Source organism: Garra rufa, chromosome 1 (assembly GCF_049309525.1).
Source record: "Garra rufa chromosome 1, GarRuf1.0, whole genome shotgun sequence".
Classification (NCBI taxonomy): Eukaryota; Metazoa; Chordata; class Actinopteri; order Cypriniformes; family Cyprinidae; genus Garra; species Garra rufa.
In genome coordinates, this window is record NC_133361.1 from 56,753,590 (window position 1) to 56,774,388 (window position 20,799).

Here is a 20,799-nt window from a genome sequence, read left to right on the forward strand (position 1 = left end):
ATGGGTATTTTTTTATTTTTCAGTCACATATATCGTGATATATCGTTGAGGAAATTTCTTCCAATATATTGAATATCGTAGATATCGTGAATCGTGATATTATCGATATCGTGGGCCACATATCGTCACAGAATTGAATCGTGAGTTACCTGTATCGTCCCACCCCTAGTATTTACATGGGCTTTGGAGTGCATAGCAATGAAGTCAATTCTACTCCGAACCATCCCTTTAATGTAGTCTGTGTCATCTTGATTTGCATTGACTGTGTGCTCTGTGTAATTGTCTCTTTCTTTCCCATCTTTTATATCCATATTTTTCATGTCTCATCACATGTCTGACCACAGTTTTGTGTTCTCTCAGGTCTCTCTCATCATGCGGCGATTCTCCATGCGTGACCTCGGTTGGAGCCTGAGGAACCAAGGATTGAAAACCCTGAAATCTACTCAATGCCTATGTGTGTCTAAAGGTCATTATGACTGATTGGCATATTCCAATTGTTTAATAGTTAAGCAGCCCTTTGTTCTTTGTATACATTGCTCCTATTTTCAGTAAGGTTTGTTAAAATGTGTATGTATGTCCTTTTTAATTCGTTGAGTAGGACGAGCATCACCATTCTATTGGCCTTTGAAGGTAAATCTGTTTGGGTGATGGTTTAGAGCGTGCTAGCTGCACCTCGATTGTGTAACTTTTGTAAGACGCTATATAGAAATTAATTTAGAATTGGCTTTTTGCTTTAATCTGCAAATTTGAAATCATTTGGAAAGTATGAATAGCTTGTGTTTTGATTTTTCAGTATTCTACAGTCCTGATGTTAAACTAGTTTATTTGGCCTTTCGTTTGTGATCTTTGGATTCTAACCCAATGTCTTGTGTATTTTTTGTGCACTAGGCGCAGTTGTCTGTCTGTTGAGTTTTGCTGGTTAGCTGTTAAGATCCTGTGTTGCAGTGCTGAGTGCTTTCCGGTTTTCTCCAGATTGTGGCCGAGGTCAAGCAGCATCTGCTAATAAGTTTTTGGGCATAAAGGCTGTCGTCTGATTTCATTCAGTCATTTTATTTTTATAACCTATACAATGTATTTTGTTCTGTCAGTTGGTTTTGGGATTTTCAATAAATTAACTATTAAATCATTTCCTCTTGGTGTCATTGCAAAATGCGCTTAATTTGTGTATATTAGCATAGTTTATAATAAACATGAGGGATGGAGTTGGAAACGGTTTGAAAAGTTTATAAAACTCGAACACAAATGTGTTATGACACTTGTTTTGTTATAATCATCATTTGTACAGTATGATTCCCTGGAAGTGTTGATCCGGCGAGATGGTTTTTGTTTGCATCAAATGTTTCTAATGGAACATTAATGCACTTCAGATCCCATTTGTGTAACAAGGCATCTATGGACCAGTCCGCACTGCAAAAATAGAAATGGAAACAGTGCATTGGTTCTTAAATAGGCATCATGGATGGTTAATAATTCTGAATGGAGAGCCCTTTTAATATAAACCTTATCAGTTCCTAACTCCAGAGTATTATTACAAGATTCCTTCAGGTTTTAAAAGGTTTAAAATTCATATAGTCATGACATTAATTATATAGCATGCCATGCACTGTAAAAAATGAATATCTTCCTCAGTATCTTTGTTTTGTTTTTCAATATAACTATCCAAACTTCCTTTAAAATACAACACATTTACTTGAGATGCGAAATGAAGATGCGCATTCTTGTTTTCTGGGAAACTAAACAAAATTAAGCAAGTTTACGTTTAAAACAAGAACAGGGGGGTATTCCATAAAACAAGTTTACCAAATAAGTAATTTATTTTGAGTCCAATCAAGTGACAATAAGTCAGACTAACTGAAATAAGCCTGGCTTATTTGGTAAACTTGCTTTATGGAACACCCCCCAGATCTGTCAAGCAAGTATAAAAAAAAAAAAAAAAAAACTTGTTTCCCCTTTGAATTAAGTTGATTTTCTGTGAATGTTGTCAGAAATTAATACTTTTATTTATCAAGGATGCTTTAAATTGGCCAAAAGTGATAAGAAAAACATTTATAATTTTACACAACATTTCTATTTCAGATAAATGCTGTACTTCTGAACTTTCTAATAATTAAAGAAACCTAAATTCTACTCAACTTAATAATAAAAGTGTTGTTTGAGCAGCAAATCAAAATATTAGAATGATTTCTGAAGGATCGTGTGACTGGAATAATGATGCTAAAAACTGAGCTTTGAAACCACGGAAATAAATTACATTTTGAAATATATTCAATAAGAAAGCAGTTATTTTGAATAGTAAAAATATTTCGTAATTTTACTGTTTTTGCTGTGCTTTGGATCAAATAAATGGAGGCTTGGTGAGCAGAAGAGACTTCTTTTAAAAACAGAAATCCTACTGTTCAAAAACTTTTGACTGGTAATGCGTGTGTGTGTATGTGTCTATATATATATATATATATATATATATATATATATATATATATTTTTTTTTTTTTTTTTCTACATATTTCACAAGCTACAAATTGTGTCAGTGTAACCTCTATCTAACTTTATTTTAAAATCCTTATCCAAAAATCACAAATGACTTAAAAAGGCGTAGAAATTCATTGGTCAGAAATTTTGTTAATTTCAATCTTTATGGAAGTTAAATGATATTCAGTAATGCATGTTTGTAAGATCACCTTCTCTCCTGGTAGGTAGTCCAGAATTGAGCATGAGGGTTCCTCCTCACAATAAAGGAGACGGTCACAAGCAAATCTTCAAAATCTGTCCAAAGCAGTATTTTGTTCAATGTTTAGAAAACTTTGTAAGATAAAGATCAGCACACATGGACAAAAACACTCACCTTCAGGTTCATAGAAAACATCTGATCCCAGGATAATATCCACAGGTGGCAGCGAGAGGAGCTCTGGTGATACCTGTCCCCAGGTGAGTCTGATCACAGCTATGTTGGGGAGGTTGTTGACGTCACAGGAGCGCTTGCAGTTCCTCAGGCAGAGAGGAAGTTCAGCACTGTCTGACAAAATCACATGAGATCCACACTTGGCAGCCACCACCCCAGGCAAACTCACTCCAGCCCCGAGCTGAAACAAACAGACACGGTTCATTACCCTCCTACTGTGTTGCAAGTCAATTGGACCCACATTCATTTAGCTTGAAACATTGGCTAAACTATTTCTTCTTTAAATCGCACATTCTTTCCTCATTAGGTTTCGGAACGGCTTTACAAATTTGGGTGACTACAATGTTAAAGGGATAGTTCACCCAAAAATGAAAAGTCATCCTAAGTGTATATCACTTTCTTCTTTCAGACAAATACAATTAGAGTTATATTAAAAATGTCCTGGCTCTTCCAAGCGTTATAATGGCAGTGAATGCTGTTGAGATTTTGAAGCAAAATAAAGTGCATCCATCTATCATAAAAAAGTACTCCACACAGTTCCGAGGGGGGGTTAAACAGAGATTAAGGCTAGAGATTATGGTATATAAAGGTTTAATATGGATATTTTTCTTAAACAAACACATCAATTTTCTTCAGAAGGCCTTTATTAACTCCCTGGAGCTGAGTGGAGCACTTTTTATGATGGAAGGATGCACTTTATTTTGCTTCAAAATCTCAACACCCATTCACTGCCATTATAAAGCTTGGGACAAAAAAGCCAGGACATTTTTAATATAACACTGATTGTATTCATCTGAAAGAAGAAAGTCATATACACCTAGGATGGCTTGAGGGTGAGTAAATCATCGGGTAATTAAAATTTTTGGGTGAACTATGCTTTTAAGGTCCGGTCCACTGTCTATTATCAATAGTGTAGCAATATATGAAGCCCAGTGCAAACAGAAGTTACTTTTTTTAAGACCAAGCAGCCTTCTATTGGTCAATGTGGCAGATCCACATGATCAGATTGAACCTATTGCAAAAATCTGTGTTGGGAAACCATTCGCCCTAATGCAAAATTACCTATCGCATGGGAATGCCCACAAAAATATGCCAAACAATGATAAATGTGACCCATATACTTAAAGCGAAATCGAGGAACAAACTGGTGTGACTTAATTTCAACCAAAATCAGGCCAAAATGAAGTTCGTTTTGAGTTTGTTTCAGCAGTTTCTACTAAAGCTACCATTGGTCAAATTGAGCTCCATCGGTTTCCATCCAATTTGCCAAAAAATTACACTTAAAAAACAGAAAACTTCAATTGTAGCTTGTCAAAAGCAAAAAAAAAAAGTTATTTTATTAGGTTTTATTATAAAACCTAAAATTAGGAGTTAACTCGAAATGGAAAACTCTTCTTCTAAACAAATGTTTTTGGCTGTTTGTTTTTGTATAGGAAGTAGTACACAAGTAGTAATAACCAAAAATTGTTGTGATTATGTGTCTGTGCAGCTAATTTTGAACGTAAAAATAGGTCAGTCAAACTAACCCCTAACAAAAATTAGTTTGTTACCTAATTCTAGTTAATAACATTTTTATTAAAGTCACAAAGTAGTGACACTGTAGTCACTGAATTAGTGACAGATTTTTTCTTCATACATTCGTGTGCAATGGATTATCGAAAAACAACAAATGTAGGGTGGGTACTTGGTTCAGTGCGTCAGTTGTTGATTGGATGTTGAGATGTGGTGAAATGAAAGTGAGCTTGCAGTCAGTTGTACGAAAGGGGTGGGGTTTAAGATGACTTAATGACTGGAGAAGTCTTGCTTACATCCCCAGAGAGAAGATGTTTTACGTCCAGTTATTTTTCTCCATATAGTGGACTTCTATGGTGCCCCGAGTTTGAACTTACAAAACGCAGTTTAAACGATCCCAACCGATGAAGAAGGGTCTTATCTAGCGAAACGATCAGTTATTTTCATTTTAAAAAATACTATTTAAATACTATTTAACCTCAAAAGCTGCAAAAGCCACATTTAAACTGCATTTCGGAAGTTCAAACTCGGGGCACCATAGAAGTCCAGTATAAGGAGAAAAATCCTAAAATGTCTTCCTCAAAAACCATAATTTCTTGACGACTGAAGAAAGAAGGACATTAATATCTTGGACGACAAGGGGGTGAGTACATTATCTGTCATTTTTAGTTCTGGAAGTGAACTTCTCCTTTTAAAAATAAAATAGGTCAATAGGTCATATTGGCTGCACAGAGTGTAAACAATGCCACTGAACTGAACAAAACTATTTAATTGATTATTACTGCTGAAAGTGATCAATTATTGTCATGTTTTGGGCTGTACTAATTGGTCAGACTGGGGAAAGCGTTTAGAGTACTATAGACTGCCAAAAGTTGTAACAAATCAAGGAGAGGAGTGCAAAAAAAGTCTAAGGAACAAAAGGCGCAAGAATCCTGACAACATTAGTTTTTGTTCTTATCATTTCTGGTCGGGTTGGTGAAATATTATGCTAATATATCTTAAGTAATACTGCTTGTTTGTATTTTTACCACCTTTTAACTTGTCAACATATTGCACCCTTTCCTGCTAAGTGCTTCTCCATATGATTTAGTAGCTTCCACACATTTTCTCCGTGGTTTAAAGAGCATAAATTACCTGAATAATGTATTCAGTAGTACATTAATCATGCAATCAATGCTGTTGTTTACATCTGAGTATCACCAATATGGCCGTGCATCCAAGTAACTGACCAAACCGAACCCTCTATAATATTTAACACAGGAGGATGTAATAGTGAAAAAACTGTTGATTCTATAACTATTAGATCATTTTTTTTTTCATCAGGGTTGGCTCCCTTTAAACATCCAGAAAGCATCAGCAAAGTGTCTTGTGAGTGGGATGCAGTCACCTCAAGAACAGTCTTGTGTTGTAGTTCACTTCTTGCCATCCACACATACTGGGACAGCACCACCGCACAGGGCCAAACATACATCCCATATTGTGGATCAAGAACCTGAATTATAACAATGTTTATTGTCAATATTATTATCAAATGAATCATATAACTTAAAGTATTAAAATCTTTGCTGTACCTCAGGAATACACACAGTTAAGGACTGGGAGCCTTCACAGTCCTCAAACGTGAATGACTTCTCTACTAGCGTCTGAGAAGATTCATTCATGCTCCTGCTGATGTTTTCCCTTTAGTGCTTGTACCACATTTTCAGCTTTCCACAACAATTCCGGGGATTGGAGGTATTTGACCAATCACTCTAGTAGGTTTAGGCGGTCTCTTTCTCTGCTGGCGTTCTGTTGGATTGCAGTTTGCTGGACAGCGACTCAGCCAATCTGAGAGTACAATATGAAACAGCCAGCCAATCAGATTCTTAGAGGGCGGGACATACGGTATTTGCAGTTAGATTGCGCCATAAGGCGTGAAAGAAGCTTGCTGCCACCAGGTTATCTAACTTTAGTTTATTATCGAACCCTTCAGTATATCAACCGCCTCCCTTTCTCAAATAAATATAACTTAACTCCTGTATTGCGTATCGCACTGTCGGCAGCAAAAGAGCCGCACACACATCTCCAAGGCCTCCAGTGACTGACTAGCCTCTTCAGTCTGCACAGACTTTCATTACATTGCAGTTAGCCAGCGAGCTACAAGCGTCAACCCAAAGACAAGACGCGTTGAAACGCTGAAGAATGAACCATAAAAGTAAGAAGCGGATTAAAGAGGCGAAGCGGAGCGCCAGACCCGAGCTGAAGGACTCGAGCGACTGGATCAAACACAATTACTGCGAAAGCTTTGATTTGTCACACCAGACAGTGAAGGTAACGTTGTTTACGCTGCGTAACGTGTGGCACAGGCGGTACCGGTTGCGGACACCGGTAGAGCTGGACGCTACACGTTGGCATCTGCCAGTGCTGTGGGTTGTTGTTGAAGTTGCTTGCGCATGTGGTGGCAGCCAGTGTACGTTCATGAGCGCACGTACGCACTTCCTCGTGTAAACAGACGCACTTTAAAAGTTCAGTGTTTCTGGAACAGGGCAAGAGTAAAGAACGTTTTTTGTTTTGCTGAAATTGGGACTTTGGCTTATAGACGTCGTATTGAAGTGTTTTAGAAGAATGTAGATGTTTCTAATGTGTATTACAGTACCACAAATTACTATATTATAGGCACTGTCACTTCACTGAGTGGCTCTCAATCAAGGGCCCACTAGGAGGCCTGAGCAAACTTCCAAGGGGCCAAAAGTCATTTAATATTAGACACAATGAGCTGAGTTTACACTGTTTTGGACTACTTCATATATCAAAGTTTTTCTAAATTAAAAGTGTGAGTTCTAGGCAATAAATTAATATAGTTTTCAAATGCCAGGAGCTTTTTTTTTGTAACTCTGGAGCACAAAACTAGTCATAAGGGTCATTTTTAAAATTGAGATTTATACCTGTAAGCTGGGTAAATAAGCTTTCTGTTGATATACGGCTTGTTAGAATAGGACTTTTTCTAACAATCCATACATCAATGAAAATCTTAGGCGTTTCAACTTGAAAATCTAGAATCTGAGGGTGCAAAAAAAAAATCAAAATATTGAGAAAATCGCCTTTAAAGTTGTCCAAATTAAGTTTTTAGCAATGCATATTACTAATCAGAAATTAAGTCTTGATGTATTTACGGTATGAAATTGACCAAATATCTTCATGGAGCATGATCTTTACTTAAGGGTTGTATCAGCGATTTCTAGCCTAAAACATAAAGTGTCAATTTCAGCTGACCTTTCTTCACGATCCGCTCGCTGCCTGCCCCATAAATTGTCTGTGAAAAAACCGCATCTCTCTGGTCAGCCTAGGGTCCAGAGATATGCCAAAAAAACAATCGGCACTACCAACCTTTCCACACATAAACAAACAGTGTTCCAACCAATCAGCGTCAGGGGTTGGTGTTGTGGACTTTCCTACTGGTGCAGGGATGTGAGGGAGGCGGAGCGAAAGTTTAATTTTTAATTAAAGAGTCCTGAATAGAGCTGCAAAATTAATTTTATTAAAAATAAAAGTTTATGTTTGCATACTATATGTATGTGTACTGTGTATATAAATACACGCATATATGTATATATTTAAAAAATAAACACTTGCATATAATTTATATTATATAATTTTTTTTAATGTATAAATCTAACATTTTTCCTTAATTTATACATGTATGTGTGTGTATTTATACAAAGTGAATATACACAGTACACACACATATAGGATGCAAGCATAAACATTTTTAATTTGAATTGATTAATTCCGGCTTATTGTTTTGCAGCTCTAATCCTGAAAATTAGAATGATTTCCGAATGATCATGTGACACTTAAGACTGGAGTAATGATGCTAAAATTCAACTTGGCATCACAGAACTACATTTTAAAATATATTCACATAGAAACAGTTATTTTACATAGAATTTTTTTTTTTGATCAAATTAAATGCAGCCTTAATGAGCATAAGACTTCTTTTAAAAAAAAAAAAAAAAAAAATCTTTCTGATCCAAAAGTTGTTTTTTTTTGTTTTTGTGTGTGTCTATAGTTTATAATTTATAATACTTATCCAATAAATCACAAGCAACTGGAAAAGTCATGTAAATTAGTTTTATTAAAAAAGCATGGGCACCTTGAAGAACTTTCAGCTCTTAAAAATTCTGAAATCCTAAAATGTAGTTATTTTAATTGTAATTATTTTATTTAAGTGTGGTTTTCTGTCACTTTTGATCTATAGACCCTCATAGTTTTCATTTAAAAAAAAGCACCGTAAACAAAACCAAAATGCTTTAAGTCACAACGTGAAAATCTTCTTGCAGCTGTTTTCATACAGTGGTAATTCTTGTGAATGTTGTCCTCTAAAATGCACAAAAGCACCAATAATTGGTCCGTACCACAAACAACAGTCTCCATTAAAAATCATGTTCCACAGAGAGAAAAAAAAAACCCACAACAACAAACAGGTTTGGAGTAAGTGAGATGTGAAGGTCATCTAATGACATCCTCTCTGCTAAAAGGCATCAGTGTGTCCTCTCTGGAAGCCGATTAAGTCTCATCAGCTCTGATAGATGTTGTCAAATGTAATTGAAGCTCATATGCAATCGAATCATTGCATATGAGGTTCCTGTGTTTGTGAAGAGCTCTACTGCAGAAAAACCGTCATGGAGTGTCTAAAAATAATCTGACCAGTGAGACCTGAGCCATCTTAGAGACCCTGTCTAAGGGAAACAGCACACTGTTGCTCTTTTAGTGTCATGGGATGTCTAGGATCATGGAGTTTTTCTTAAATTCCAACTCTTAAACTAAAATAGATCTAGACCTGGTTTGGAGGCCTAGGGATTTATTGTACTGTCAGTACATTTTGGCTTAGAAACCCAGAATGCAGACTGTCTGGGAGCTGTATTCTAGAGTCATACAGTAGCTTTTTGAAAGTTAATTTTCAGGAACATGCCCAGTTCCTTTTCCTACTAACCATCATCTAACTTCAGTTTCAAGCGCTCTGACATCAATGCATGACTTTCTTTAAAACATCTATGAATTACGATTGCCAAACTCTCCACAGAAACTAAAAACGGCTTGTCTGTCTTTGTCCAGGACAACGTAGAGCGAGTGGACGCCCAGCGTCTCAGTCCAGAGGAGTTCATTCAGCGTTTTGAGAAACCGTATAAGCCCGTCGTTCTGCTAAACTGCGAAGACTCGTGGCCTGCCAGGGAAAAATGGACGTTGGAGCGACTCAAGCGCAAATACCGCAACCAGAAGTTCAAATGCGGCGAGGACAATGACGGCTACTCTGTCAAGATGAAAATGAAGTACTACGTGGAGTATTTGGAGTCGACCCACGACGACAGCCCCCTCTACATTTTTGATAGCAGTTTTGGTGAACACGCTAAGCGGCGCAAGCTTCTGGAGGACTACCAGGTGCCAGTTTTCTTTAGGGATGACCTCTTTCAGTTTGCAGGGGAGAAGCGACGTCCTCCGTACAGGTAACTCATTGTTTCTTTTCATTACTTTTCAGTTTCAAACTTGCAGGTTTAATAAAAAAGGATGCTTAATAAGCTGCTAATGGTGCTTACTGGCCACAAATTGGGTTTACTTTCATGTCCCATTACTTTAAAAATCATTTGAGGTTAAAAAAAGTCTATAACCTAGTCTAGCATAATAAAAAAATGTATCTTTTGTTGTGAGAAGTATTAGACATGAAACTATTACCTTGCATAATATAACAGCATGGAAATGCTTAATTTATAATACAATATAATTAGTTTATGTTGAAAAATGTAAAATGTAATTTATTTTATTTGTTACAATTACATTTGTTGAAAAGAAATTACATTATTTTTATGTATTTATTGAAAAGGAGAAAAATATGCAATATAATTTCTGATACTTCTTACTACATTTTTTTTTACCTCTAATTTTAATTAAAGTAATAGGACATGAAAGTAAACCCTTTTTTTTTTTTCGTTTTAATCAGTTATTAAGGGATGCTTTGGATGATTACAATTCAATCAAAACTTTAACACAGAATCCGGAAACGTTATTGCAAACAGTATGTTAAAAATAAAACTGAACTAACTGAATAAACTGTATTTTATAGGGCCCTAAAATAGGATTTTTGTTAAACTTTTATTAAATTGCGGTTTTAACTGTAATACCCATATGAAATCAGATATATTGTTTTATTCCCAAATTCCATTTACCCCCCACAAATTTTTTTTCCCTATTTTAGGGCCCCTATGAAATACAATTTATTCAGTTAGTTCTGTTTTATTTTTAACATATTCTGTTTTCCATAATGTTTCTGGATTCTGTGTAAAAGATTTGAGTGAATTTTAATCATCCAAAGCATCTCAAAATAATTGACTGAAAAGAAAAAAAATTGGGTTTGCCTTTATGTCCTATTACTTTAAAAATTTGAGTTTTAAAAAATACTTTTGCAGTAAGAAGTATCAGAAATTAAACTATTACCTAGGCTTGGGTCATAACACAATATAACAATTGTTTTCTATAATTTACTATAACATTTTTTTTTTTGACATTTAAGATGTAAGACTTTCAAAAGGGAAGAAATATAATCTAATATAATGATTATAATATAATATAATTTTGATTGCTTCGCCCAAAGAGAACGTTCAAAAAATATAATTTTTATTTTTATTACATTTGTTGAAAAAGAACTTGCAGAAATGTTTAAATAATGATTTTATTATGTTATTCTTTCAAGAGTTTCCAACACTAAATGTATTCTACTTGTAAAAAAAAAAGTACCAGTTAGTTCATGTCTGTGCTTAGTCCATTTAGGCTATTTTTTTTCCCCTGTTCCTCCAGGTGGTTTGTGATGGGTCCTGCCCGCTCTGGAACAGGTATCCACATTGACCCGCTCGGCACAAGCGCATGGAACTCCTTGGTGCAGGGCCACAAACGCTGGTGTCTGTTCCCCACCCACACACCCCGTGAGCTCATCAAGGTGACGCGAGAGGATGGGGGCAACCAGCAGGACGAGGCCATCACCTGGTTCAACGTCATCTATCCTCGCACACAGCAACCCACCTGGCCAGCCGAATTCAGACCGCTGGAGATTCTTCAAAATCCTGGAGAGACTGTGTTTGTGCCTGGTCAGTTACTGCACTGAGCTGCTACATAGAAGTTTACCAAGAACTCCTACTAGGGAGCAGAATTTATTTTATACTTAAGCCTAATATAAAACATTTACAAAGAGTAAACGGAATATAATTCAATGATAGATAATAACATTTAATTTGACACAGTATCAAAAATCCAAGATGACAAGATTCAAGTCTTAATTTTGACAAATATTTTTGATCTTGAGATGAAAATGCTTAAAGTAGTAGTTCACTTCCAGGACAGAAATGTACAGATAATGTACTCACCCCCTTGTCATCCAAGATGTTCATGTCTTTCTTTGTTCAGTCAAACCTTTCAGGATTTCTCTCCATATAATGGATTTCTATGGTGCCCCCGAGTTTGAACTTCCAAAATGCAGTTTAAATGCAGCTTCAAAGAGCACTAAATGATCCCAACCGAGGAATAAGGGTCTTATCTAGCGAAACGATCGGTTATTTTCTAAACAAATTAACAATTTATAGTCTGTATATACAATAATTTGTAGTATCTGTGATCCGGGTCGATAGTTACGATATGTCGAAAAACTCCCATCTCGTTTTCAAAATCGCCCTACAACGCTGTTTTACCTTTTTTTGTAAAGGGCATTTGATCTTTGTATGTTCACTTTGTAAACACTAGGTTGATACTACTTCACCAATGTAGGACAATTTTGAAGTTGGGGAAGAAAATGAGATTTTTGATGAGAGTTGAATGAGAGTTTTTTGACATACCCTGTCTTGACCCGGATTCCACAGACTACGTATGCACATTGCAGAGACAAGACAAGATGAGCATTTGAGGTTAAAAAGTATATAAATTGTCAATTTGTTTTGAAAATAACCAATCGGTTTTCCCCCCTGTTTTAATGGTTAAATAAAAAAAAATTAATCAAAAAGCTCATCTAATTGATTGAAATCATTACACTTTTTAGCTGCAATTTAATAAAAGTTTAACCAAAATCCTATTTTAGGGCCCTATGAAATACAATTTATTCAATTAGATTAGTTTTATTTCTAACAAAAATATCTTGTCTACGCCATTCATTTACACACAGACACACAGAACATGCACGATTCATGTTTAAATAGTATTTTTGTGGCTTAATATTTAGACACTAGTCCATTTTGCTTTTGGATTGAAATGTACTGACCTACTTTTGATTTATTGAGCCAAAATCTGGCGAATTCTGTGACATTCCACATTATATAGCAAATTCCATTTTTAATTACTGCATTTTCCGAATCAGATCTAGAAGTGTTATTATGTTCCAAACTTACTGCATTCCATAAAATGTATACATGCCCTTTATTATCTGTTTTTAAGGCTAGTTTCATAATGTTTTACTGTCATTTTGTGTGTGCGTTTCATATGTTTCTCATATATAATTATGAGTTATGTAATGGTTTTTTTGTTGTTGTTAAATTGCAACCTCATTACTGGAGTGCTGAGCAATCTACATAACTTTAAACCACATGGTATTTATGAGACTGCAAAGCAATCCTTGGCGGCTGTTCAGGCTTTGTTCGTCTCGTTTATTGACTTTAAATAGATGCTGGCATTACAAAGAAACAATCTGAGAGCAATTTAGCTGCTCAAAATGAGGTGTAGAAAGCGGGTGAGGTGTTAAAGGCTTATGACCTTAAGACCTATATTTATAATGAAAGAAAGGTGGAAATGCAAAACAAAAGCACACTTGGGTCAGTCACACCCATCATCCCATCTGAACAAAACACATCAGTCAGATGAACACAAAAGCGTCTGACAGATGCAAACTTGACTTTATTGTATTCAGATGTCTCTACTTTGTTCTTGGCTGTTTTTGGGAAACATCTTAAGGCTTTTATCATATGTTTTTTTATGTTACAAGTGTTTTATTATAAAATAGATTTCTAAGGCTTAACTCAGAGGTCGAGCAGCAGTAGAGATGCAAAATGACAAATGCAGTTCAAATCCACAGTTGTGTCAAAGTAATAATATATTTTTGTGTACCTAATCATGCAGCCGTAATTGGAATTGAGGTTGAAACCCATGTTTTGTGTTTTCTGTAGGCGGATGGTGGCATGTTGTCCTCAATATGGACACGACTATTGCTGTGACCCAGAATTTTGCAAGCACTACCAACTTTCCCATTGTGTGGCACAAGACTGTCCGAGGTCGCCCCAAACTCTCTAGAAAGTGGTACCGGTAAGACCTTGCTCTCTCTGATAGCTTTACACGAATTTGAACTTCATTCACTTAAGTTAATTATTTTCAAATGAGCCTTGTTTATTTGCTCCACAACAAACAATTTAACAAATAAAGTTTGTCAAAAGTTAGTGTATTAAGGCAAGACAGTGCAGGTGAATGGGGTAAAAAAAAAAATCAACTAATAGTTGTCACCTTACTTACCCTGTTGATTGATAAGGAATTATTTATGCGCTATTAAAGGTGCTAATTTGCATAAATTTCTAGTACAAAAATCTAAACACTGGATGAAGTTGGTTTTTAAATTCTTACATTTTTTGACATTAGAGTCAAATGTTTCTACAGAAGGAATTTGGGGTATCATTTCGTCACTTCACAATTCAGAAAATACTTATATTATTATTATATTAGACGGAAAGCAATATATTTTTGCAATTTTGGGGTGAGTAAAATATTGTATATAATCAAATTATATATGAACAGATCCCTCTGTAAAAACCTTCAGAATAAAGATAGGAATAAAAGTGTAAGGTTTGGTGTGTGTAAGTGCTACTGAAGTGGAGATGTATGGCTCATTGTAGGAAAAAAAAAAAACATTTTGAGAAAATGAACTTTAAAAATCTGTATTGTAATTGAAATCTATTGACACAACTAGATAAAGTGCTATAAAAGAAACCCTTAACAGTGTCTTTTGGATGTTTTCTTTCCACTAGTCTGAAAAAACACTTTATGAAAAACCAAAAAGCCCAAAATCTCAAACTTGACAGGTGCATGAAGAAACTGCATTTTTGCCTGCAGTGTCTCCCCTTAAAGTGCTAGTTCCATATTGTTGCAAACCCATAAGACTGTTGTTCATCTTTGGAACACGAATTAAGATATTTTTAGATGAAATCCGAGAGTGTTCTGACCCTGCGTAGACAGCAACAACACTGACACTTTCAAAGACCAGAAAGTCTATGCAAAATATCTTAATTTGTGTTATGAAGGTGAACAAAGGTCTTCTGGGTTTGGAAAGACATAAGGGTGAGTAATTAATAACAGAATATTTTTGGGTGTTTAAGGGTGTTTTCACACCTGCCTCATTTAGTTCGGTTGAATCGCACTAGAGTTCGTTTTCCCTCTTGGTGTGGTTCGTTAGGGCAGGTGTGAATGTAGCAATCGCACTCAAGTGAAAACCAAAAGCGGACCATAGAAGCGTCCTTGAAGAGGTAGTCTCGGTATGCTTTCAAACGAACACTGGAGCGGTTCCTTTGAGGTGAGAACATGATCCGAACTCAAACAGACCCAATCGCGTAAAGTACTGCGCCTTATTGGACTAATCCAGCTGCCCTGTTCATCATGGGATGAGGACAAGTTTTTGTCTGATGATCATATTAGGTCCCAACTTTCGAAAACGGACAAGAACACCGCAATCTTCTTATTGTTTAGAAAATGCGTTCAATGACACATCTGGCCAACGAGTGATGTGGATGTTGTCACATGACTGCATTTTGGTTCGCCTCAACTGGTTCGGACTAGAGCAGTCAAGTGTGGTGTAAAAAGGACCCAAAATGGCAGAAAAATGCTACAATGTATCATTTGTTGCCCGTGGTCCGGACCAAATGAACCGAACCACAGATGTGATAGCACTCTAAAAAAACAACAGCAAAAAAAAAGGTATTGTGTGTCATGTCTAGTCAAGCTGAATATTTGTGCAAATGTAGTCCGAGAAAGCTATTTTTGATTATTTAAATAGATTTGTTTCTCATGTGTGTCTCCAGGATTCTGAAACAGGAGAGGCCTGATATTGCTGCTCTTGCAGATAAAGTGGATCTGCAGGAATCAACAGGCATTGCCTCGGACAGCTCCAGTGACTCATCATCCTCTTCCTCCTCCAGCTCCTCCGACTCTGATTCAGAGGTACGTCTTGTTCCTCCAGAACCCCAACCCCAAACAGTTTCCTGTTCAGTGACTGACCCACCATGTGACTAAGCTCTAGATGTAACTAGGCCTGGGCAACATGGCTAAGAAAAAAATCTCAATTTTTTTTCCTGATGATCAATTAAGAATTATTTTCAGTACTCTCTAGGCCTGTACAATTAACCGAAATTCAGTTTTGCTTCCGATTTCAGCTTCAAACAGTCATGAAAATACAGTAACCGTGATAAAACGATTATTGCGCCCCATTCCGCCCTCCTTTCTAGTGGTGTGCTTTCGCTCCTCCATAAAAGCCTAATTTCACATGCAAATCAGCTTAATCATGTAACATGACTTAATGTCATAAAACAGGATGTGCTTGATTTATTAATGTTTCAATGTTGTATTTTTAAAAGCAAGAGAGAGAACTGAGTTGGAGAATGAGCCGTTTCCAAAAAAAGTAGAGTGCTCCTTTAATATGTGACCCTGGACCACAAAACCAGTCATAAGGTTAAATTTGACAAAACTGAGATTTATACATCATATGAAAGCTCCATAAATAAGCTTTCTATTGATGTATGGTTTGTTAGGATAGGACAATATTTGGCTGAGATACATCTATTGGAAATCAGAAATCTGAGGATGCAAAAAAATCAAAATACTGAGAAAATCACCTTTAAAGTTGTCCAAATTAGGTTCTTAACAATGCATATTACAAAACAAAAATTACATTTTGATATGTTTACAGTAGGAATTTTACAAAAAATCTTCATGGAACATGAACTTTACTTAATTTCTTAGTGATTTTTGGCATAAAGGAAAAATCAAAAATTTTGACCCATGCAATGTATTTTTGGCTATTGCTACAAATATACCCCAGCGACTTAAGACTGGTTTTGTGGTCCAGGGTCACATATAATGTAAATGATGTCTCTTACCAAAATATATAGTAGAAAACCCATGAAAGATTTATGTTATTTAAAAACCCCACATCCTTATATTTTGGACTATGGGGGGCACCATTATGTCGATGACATAAAATGGTTACCTTTGGTGAGCTGCTGGTGCTACCTTTTGCTATTTTTACCGAAACACAACTCTGATACGATGACCACATCTACTGAAAGAGCTTACAGGTGGTAATGCATATAAGCATAGCCTTAAACCAAATGCTGCACCACCAATGTTTTCCCTCACAAGAAGTCTAAACACCCTGGACATCGAGTGAAATCCATATTGAGAAACAAGCATCACCTGTTTACATCCTGCCAGGATGGCATCTAGCGTTTCTTGTCTCTGCCATTTGTAATCTCTTTCAGTAGCTGTGGTCGAATAAAAGTCTCGAAGGAATCAGGTCTGAAGTGGAAAGAACAAAGACGCATGTCTTTAGGAATTGTTATTCATCCACAGGCATCTTCCCATTCTTTTCTCCTCTTCTTTATCATTAGGAAACGCAAAGAAGACTCGCATCGCTTCTCTTGTTGCCCTTAAAACTGAAAATTACAACCGAAAGCTACACGATGTGGCATCGTATTAGTGTTTTATTATCGGAGGTTGTTTTGTTGTAAAAATAGCAACAATCTTTCATTGGTTTTCTACCACATATTTGAGTAAGAGACATCATGAATGTTATATTAAGTCATACAAGTCTTAATACCTAGGGGTTCCCTTTAAAATTCTCATCAAGAGTCATTTCAGTCAAAACAAGCCTTTCACATACAATACAATATGCTTAATGCAAGAAACAATACAGATTTTGAATCTAGTTAAAGCTAACCAAGTGACCTTTTTAACTGTAGAATATTTCATTTGTATGCTCACATTTGTCCTCTTTCCTGAAGGCTGACTCGGGCTCTGAGGGCGACGCCATGACCCATCGCAGAAAGAAGCGGAGAACCTGTGGCATGATGGGAAACGGCGACATCACAAGCCAGGACGACTGCGTCAGCAAAGAGCGCAGCTCGTCTCGGTGACGTCCCAAGAGTGTCTCCTAGACCATGAACCGTCGCGCTCTCTCTGTCTGTCGCCCTCAGGAGACTCCTGTCCATTAGATAAGAGGTTGCCGCCGTGTCACGTCTGGGCGCATGATGATAAACTCAGCCCTAGTGCGCTTTTAGAGATAAACACGAACAAAACATCCAAATATGTGCTTGCTGGAGGAGCGCTGCATGAATGAGTCAACAGCCGCGTGTGGGAAGAGAAGGGGAAAACCCTTCTTGTGTTGCCTTTTCTGATGTCAGGCTCCGGACAGGAAGCTTGACGTCTCCTCCTGTCCCAGTGCCAACGTCATTTATCTGCGTTTGATTCAGAACAGATGCCGTTTTTATATTTCACAGGAGGTGTTTCATGGTAATACGGTTTGACATGATGTGTCTTTGATTCTGGAAAATTGATTATTTTATTACTGATTCTACGTTATCCTTGAACTGCACTTAAACATGGGTTTCTCCTTTCTTGCCTGTAGTACTTAAAACTGTTAAACAGCAGTGACTTGTGGTCCCTTTTCTCACCATTTTAGAAGATTTTTTGATTTAAAGTGTCTCAAACTCTCATTTAAAAGCCTTTTATGAAGCGCCACACGACTTGTGAAACAGAAAAAATATATTGTTTGCTCAAATTAAAATTAAATTCTCTTGTCTAATTCGTTCCCTCATTTTAATAAATTGTGGCTAACGTCGTACTACTTTGTTTCCTTGTTTTGACTTTGAACAAAATTTGGCCACAGTTTACTAAAATGAAGAAAATTGTGTAAACGATAAATATATTTTGTTTGTTTAACCTCGTAGTGGCGCCAAAAGTTTGAACGCACCTTTCTTCAGTTGAAACTACTGTGAATGCGCAAAATGACTCCGCTTTTTCTCTTTCCGTCTGTTAGCAGTGAATTCAATGGTTAATTTAGCTCACTTGTCTGAAATACGAGGTGTTTTTCTTTTATAACCGTTCTGCGTAAGTGAAACACTAGGAGGCGCTAATGTTTATTTATTATACAGTGCACTATGAGCCACGCAAAAGAGCCACGCTTTGCAATCATAACTCATAAAAAAATCAACATTTCCTCTGTGAAATGGAAGAAGTGACTAGCCTATAATGTCTTAAAAGTTTTTGTATGTCTTGAATTCTTTTTAAACCGAAGGAAATAGCATAACTCCAAAAATGATCAAAGTGAGCGTTGTTGAGGTGTTTCAGTGCTTTCTTTGTGGGTAGGAGGAGAAAGATGGTTACAAAGTGCCTATTTTTACCTGATGTTGGTCATTCAAGTTGCTCATATTTCACATTCTCATATCATTTCTCAGAGCTGTGGTTTTGAATTGCAAATATTAATGTTTTAATGAATGGCCTGTACTCTTAGATTCTTGTCGCTCCGGATCTTCAGTGTTTTCTCGGGGGTATGTTCTTACTTCAGCTCCTCATGTTCCACGTTCAGAACTGGCTCGGTCATGTGACACTTGGATGTTGCTCAGATCAAAAGCAAACTTAATATGATGATAATTGTTTAATAAAAGTTTCTATGTATTTATCTCGGCGTTCTCAGTGTTCTTGTCCAGATTTGCATGTTGTCCACCGGGCATATTTAGCTATTCAAGGTGTGACAGTATATTCAAACCACCATAGCTGATTATTATTGACCATCGCATGCCATAATTCATCTGTATACGTCATCGTGGTTATTTATGATGAGATCGGTTCAGAGGAATGACACACCCAAATTACAAGCAGACTGTCTCTTATCCCAGATAGTTTAAAGAGGTCAAATATTTTCAATACAAGATTGAAGGAAAGCATTGATCTCTAAATTAAGCATTTTTGACATGTATTTAGTGGTAACTTCCATTAAACTTAACTACAGTTGAAGTCAAAACATTTGCATACACCTTGCAGAATCTGCAAAACGTAATTATTTTACCAAAATAAAAGGGATCGTACAAAATGCATGTTATTTTTTATTTAGTACTGACCTGAATAAGACATTTCATGTAACAGATGTTTACATACACTTGATTCTTAACACTGTGTTGTTACCTGAATGATCCACAGCTGTTTGTTTTTTTAGTGATGTCTGTTTAGTGAGTCCCTTGTTTGTCCTGAACAGTTAAACTGCCCGCTGTTCTTCAGAAGAATCCTTCAGGTCCCACAAATTCTTTGGTTTTTCAGCATTTTTGTGTATTTGAACCCTTTCCAACAATGACTGTGTGACAACTGAGGGACTCATATGCAACTATTACAGAAGGTTCAAACGCTCACTGATGCTTCAGAAGGAAAAACGATGCATTAAGAGCCGGGGGTGAAAACTTTTGAACCGAATAAAGATGTGTAAATTTTTCTTATTTTGCCTAAATATTATATATATATATTTTTTTTCATTCAGAAGATACTTGCATGTTTCCAGAAGACATAATAAGTAAATCAACCCTGATCTTAAAATTCCAAAAGTTTTCACCCCGGCTCTTAATGCATTGTATTTCCTTCGGAAGCATCAGTGAGTGTTTGAACCTTCTGTAATAGTTTAGAGTCCCTCAGTTCTTGGAAAGGGTTCAAATACACAAAAATGCTGAAAAGCCAAAGAATTTGTGGGACCTGAAGGACTTTTCTGAAGAACAGCAGACAGTTTAACTGTTCAGGACAAACAAGGGTCTCATGAACAACTATTACTAAACAAACACAGAAGTGGGAGCTTCAGATAACAGCATAATATTAATAATCAAGTGTGTGTAAATCATCTTTTATGTGAAATATCTTCTTCAGATCAGTACTGAATAAAAAATAACATGCATTTTGCATGATCCCTCTTATTTTGGTTTCTGTTATCTTACCGTTCTGCTTTATCCTTATAAGGACTACAGTCATATAAAGCCATAGTATCTACAGATATAGTAGTTTTAAGTTCAGTAGGTATGTATACAACATCTTTCCACAAATATAATCATATATTTTCTTTTGTTCAGAGGAAAATAATTATTTTGCGCCTGTCAGTGGTTCGGTCAGTGCTCCTTTAATAAAGGTAGGCTGTCCTGTAGGGAGTGACGCTGCATTCAGAGTCCTTGGATGTGTCTCAAATCCAAAAACCTGCCTAACCAGCATTTATGGGTGTACGTTTGATGCCCGTTTATTTTATTTTTACACTTAATCCATTTATAATTTAGGTGTCTTGTTTATTAAACAAGATAATTATGCTGAAATAGTAT

General features: G+C 36.3%; 3 protein-coding genes across 5 annotated transcripts in view; 2 read left to right on the top strand and 1 right to left on the bottom strand.

Moving 5' to 3' along the window:
• srsf2b (serine and arginine rich splicing factor 2b) overlaps nucleotides 1–1,126 on the top strand; it is a 5,853-nt gene extending 4,727 nt beyond the window's left edge. For both annotated transcript variants that reach the window (XR_012355742.1, XM_073843133.1), the window contains one exon: nucleotides 361–1,126. The gene's annotated coding sequence lies outside the window, so the exon portion shown is untranslated. The remainder of the gene's footprint in view (nucleotides 1–360) is intronic.
• Nucleotides 1,127–1,196: 70 nt separating this feature from the next.
• mettl23 (methyltransferase 23, arginine) lies at nucleotides 1,197–6,140 on the bottom strand. 2 transcript variants are annotated; one of them, XM_073843115.1, is made up of 5 exons: nucleotides 5,983–6,140; nucleotides 5,799–5,903; nucleotides 2,843–3,080; nucleotides 2,679–2,763; nucleotides 1,197–1,407 (listed from the first exon to the last, which is right to left on the bottom strand). In XM_073843115.1, the coding sequence occupies exons 1-5, from the start codon at nucleotides 6,070–6,072 to the stop codon at nucleotides 1,248–1,250; spliced, it is 678 nt and encodes a 225-aa protein (XP_073699216.1). In that variant the 5' UTR covers nucleotides 6,073–6,140; the 3' UTR covers nucleotides 1,197–1,247. The 2 variants fall into 2 exon arrangements, with proteins under 2 accessions (XP_073699216.1, XP_073699223.1); XM_073843122.1 differs by lacking the exon at nucleotides 5,983–6,140 and having other exon boundaries at nucleotides 2,843–3,091; nucleotides 5,827–5,887.
• A 192-nt stretch (nucleotides 6,141–6,332) lies between these two features.
• On the top strand, nucleotides 6,333–19,133 carry jmjd6 (jumonji domain containing 6, arginine demethylase and lysine hydroxylase). Its single transcript, XM_073843104.1, has 6 exons — nucleotides 6,333–6,721; nucleotides 9,506–9,894; nucleotides 11,240–11,526; nucleotides 13,585–13,720; nucleotides 15,481–15,619; nucleotides 17,458–19,133. The coding sequence occupies exons 1-6, from the start codon at nucleotides 6,593–6,595 to the stop codon at nucleotides 17,587–17,589; spliced, it is 1,212 nt and encodes a 403-aa protein (XP_073699205.1). The 5' UTR covers nucleotides 6,333–6,592; the 3' UTR covers nucleotides 17,590–19,133.
• The last annotated feature ends 1,666 nt before the right edge of the window (nucleotides 19,134–20,799 follow it).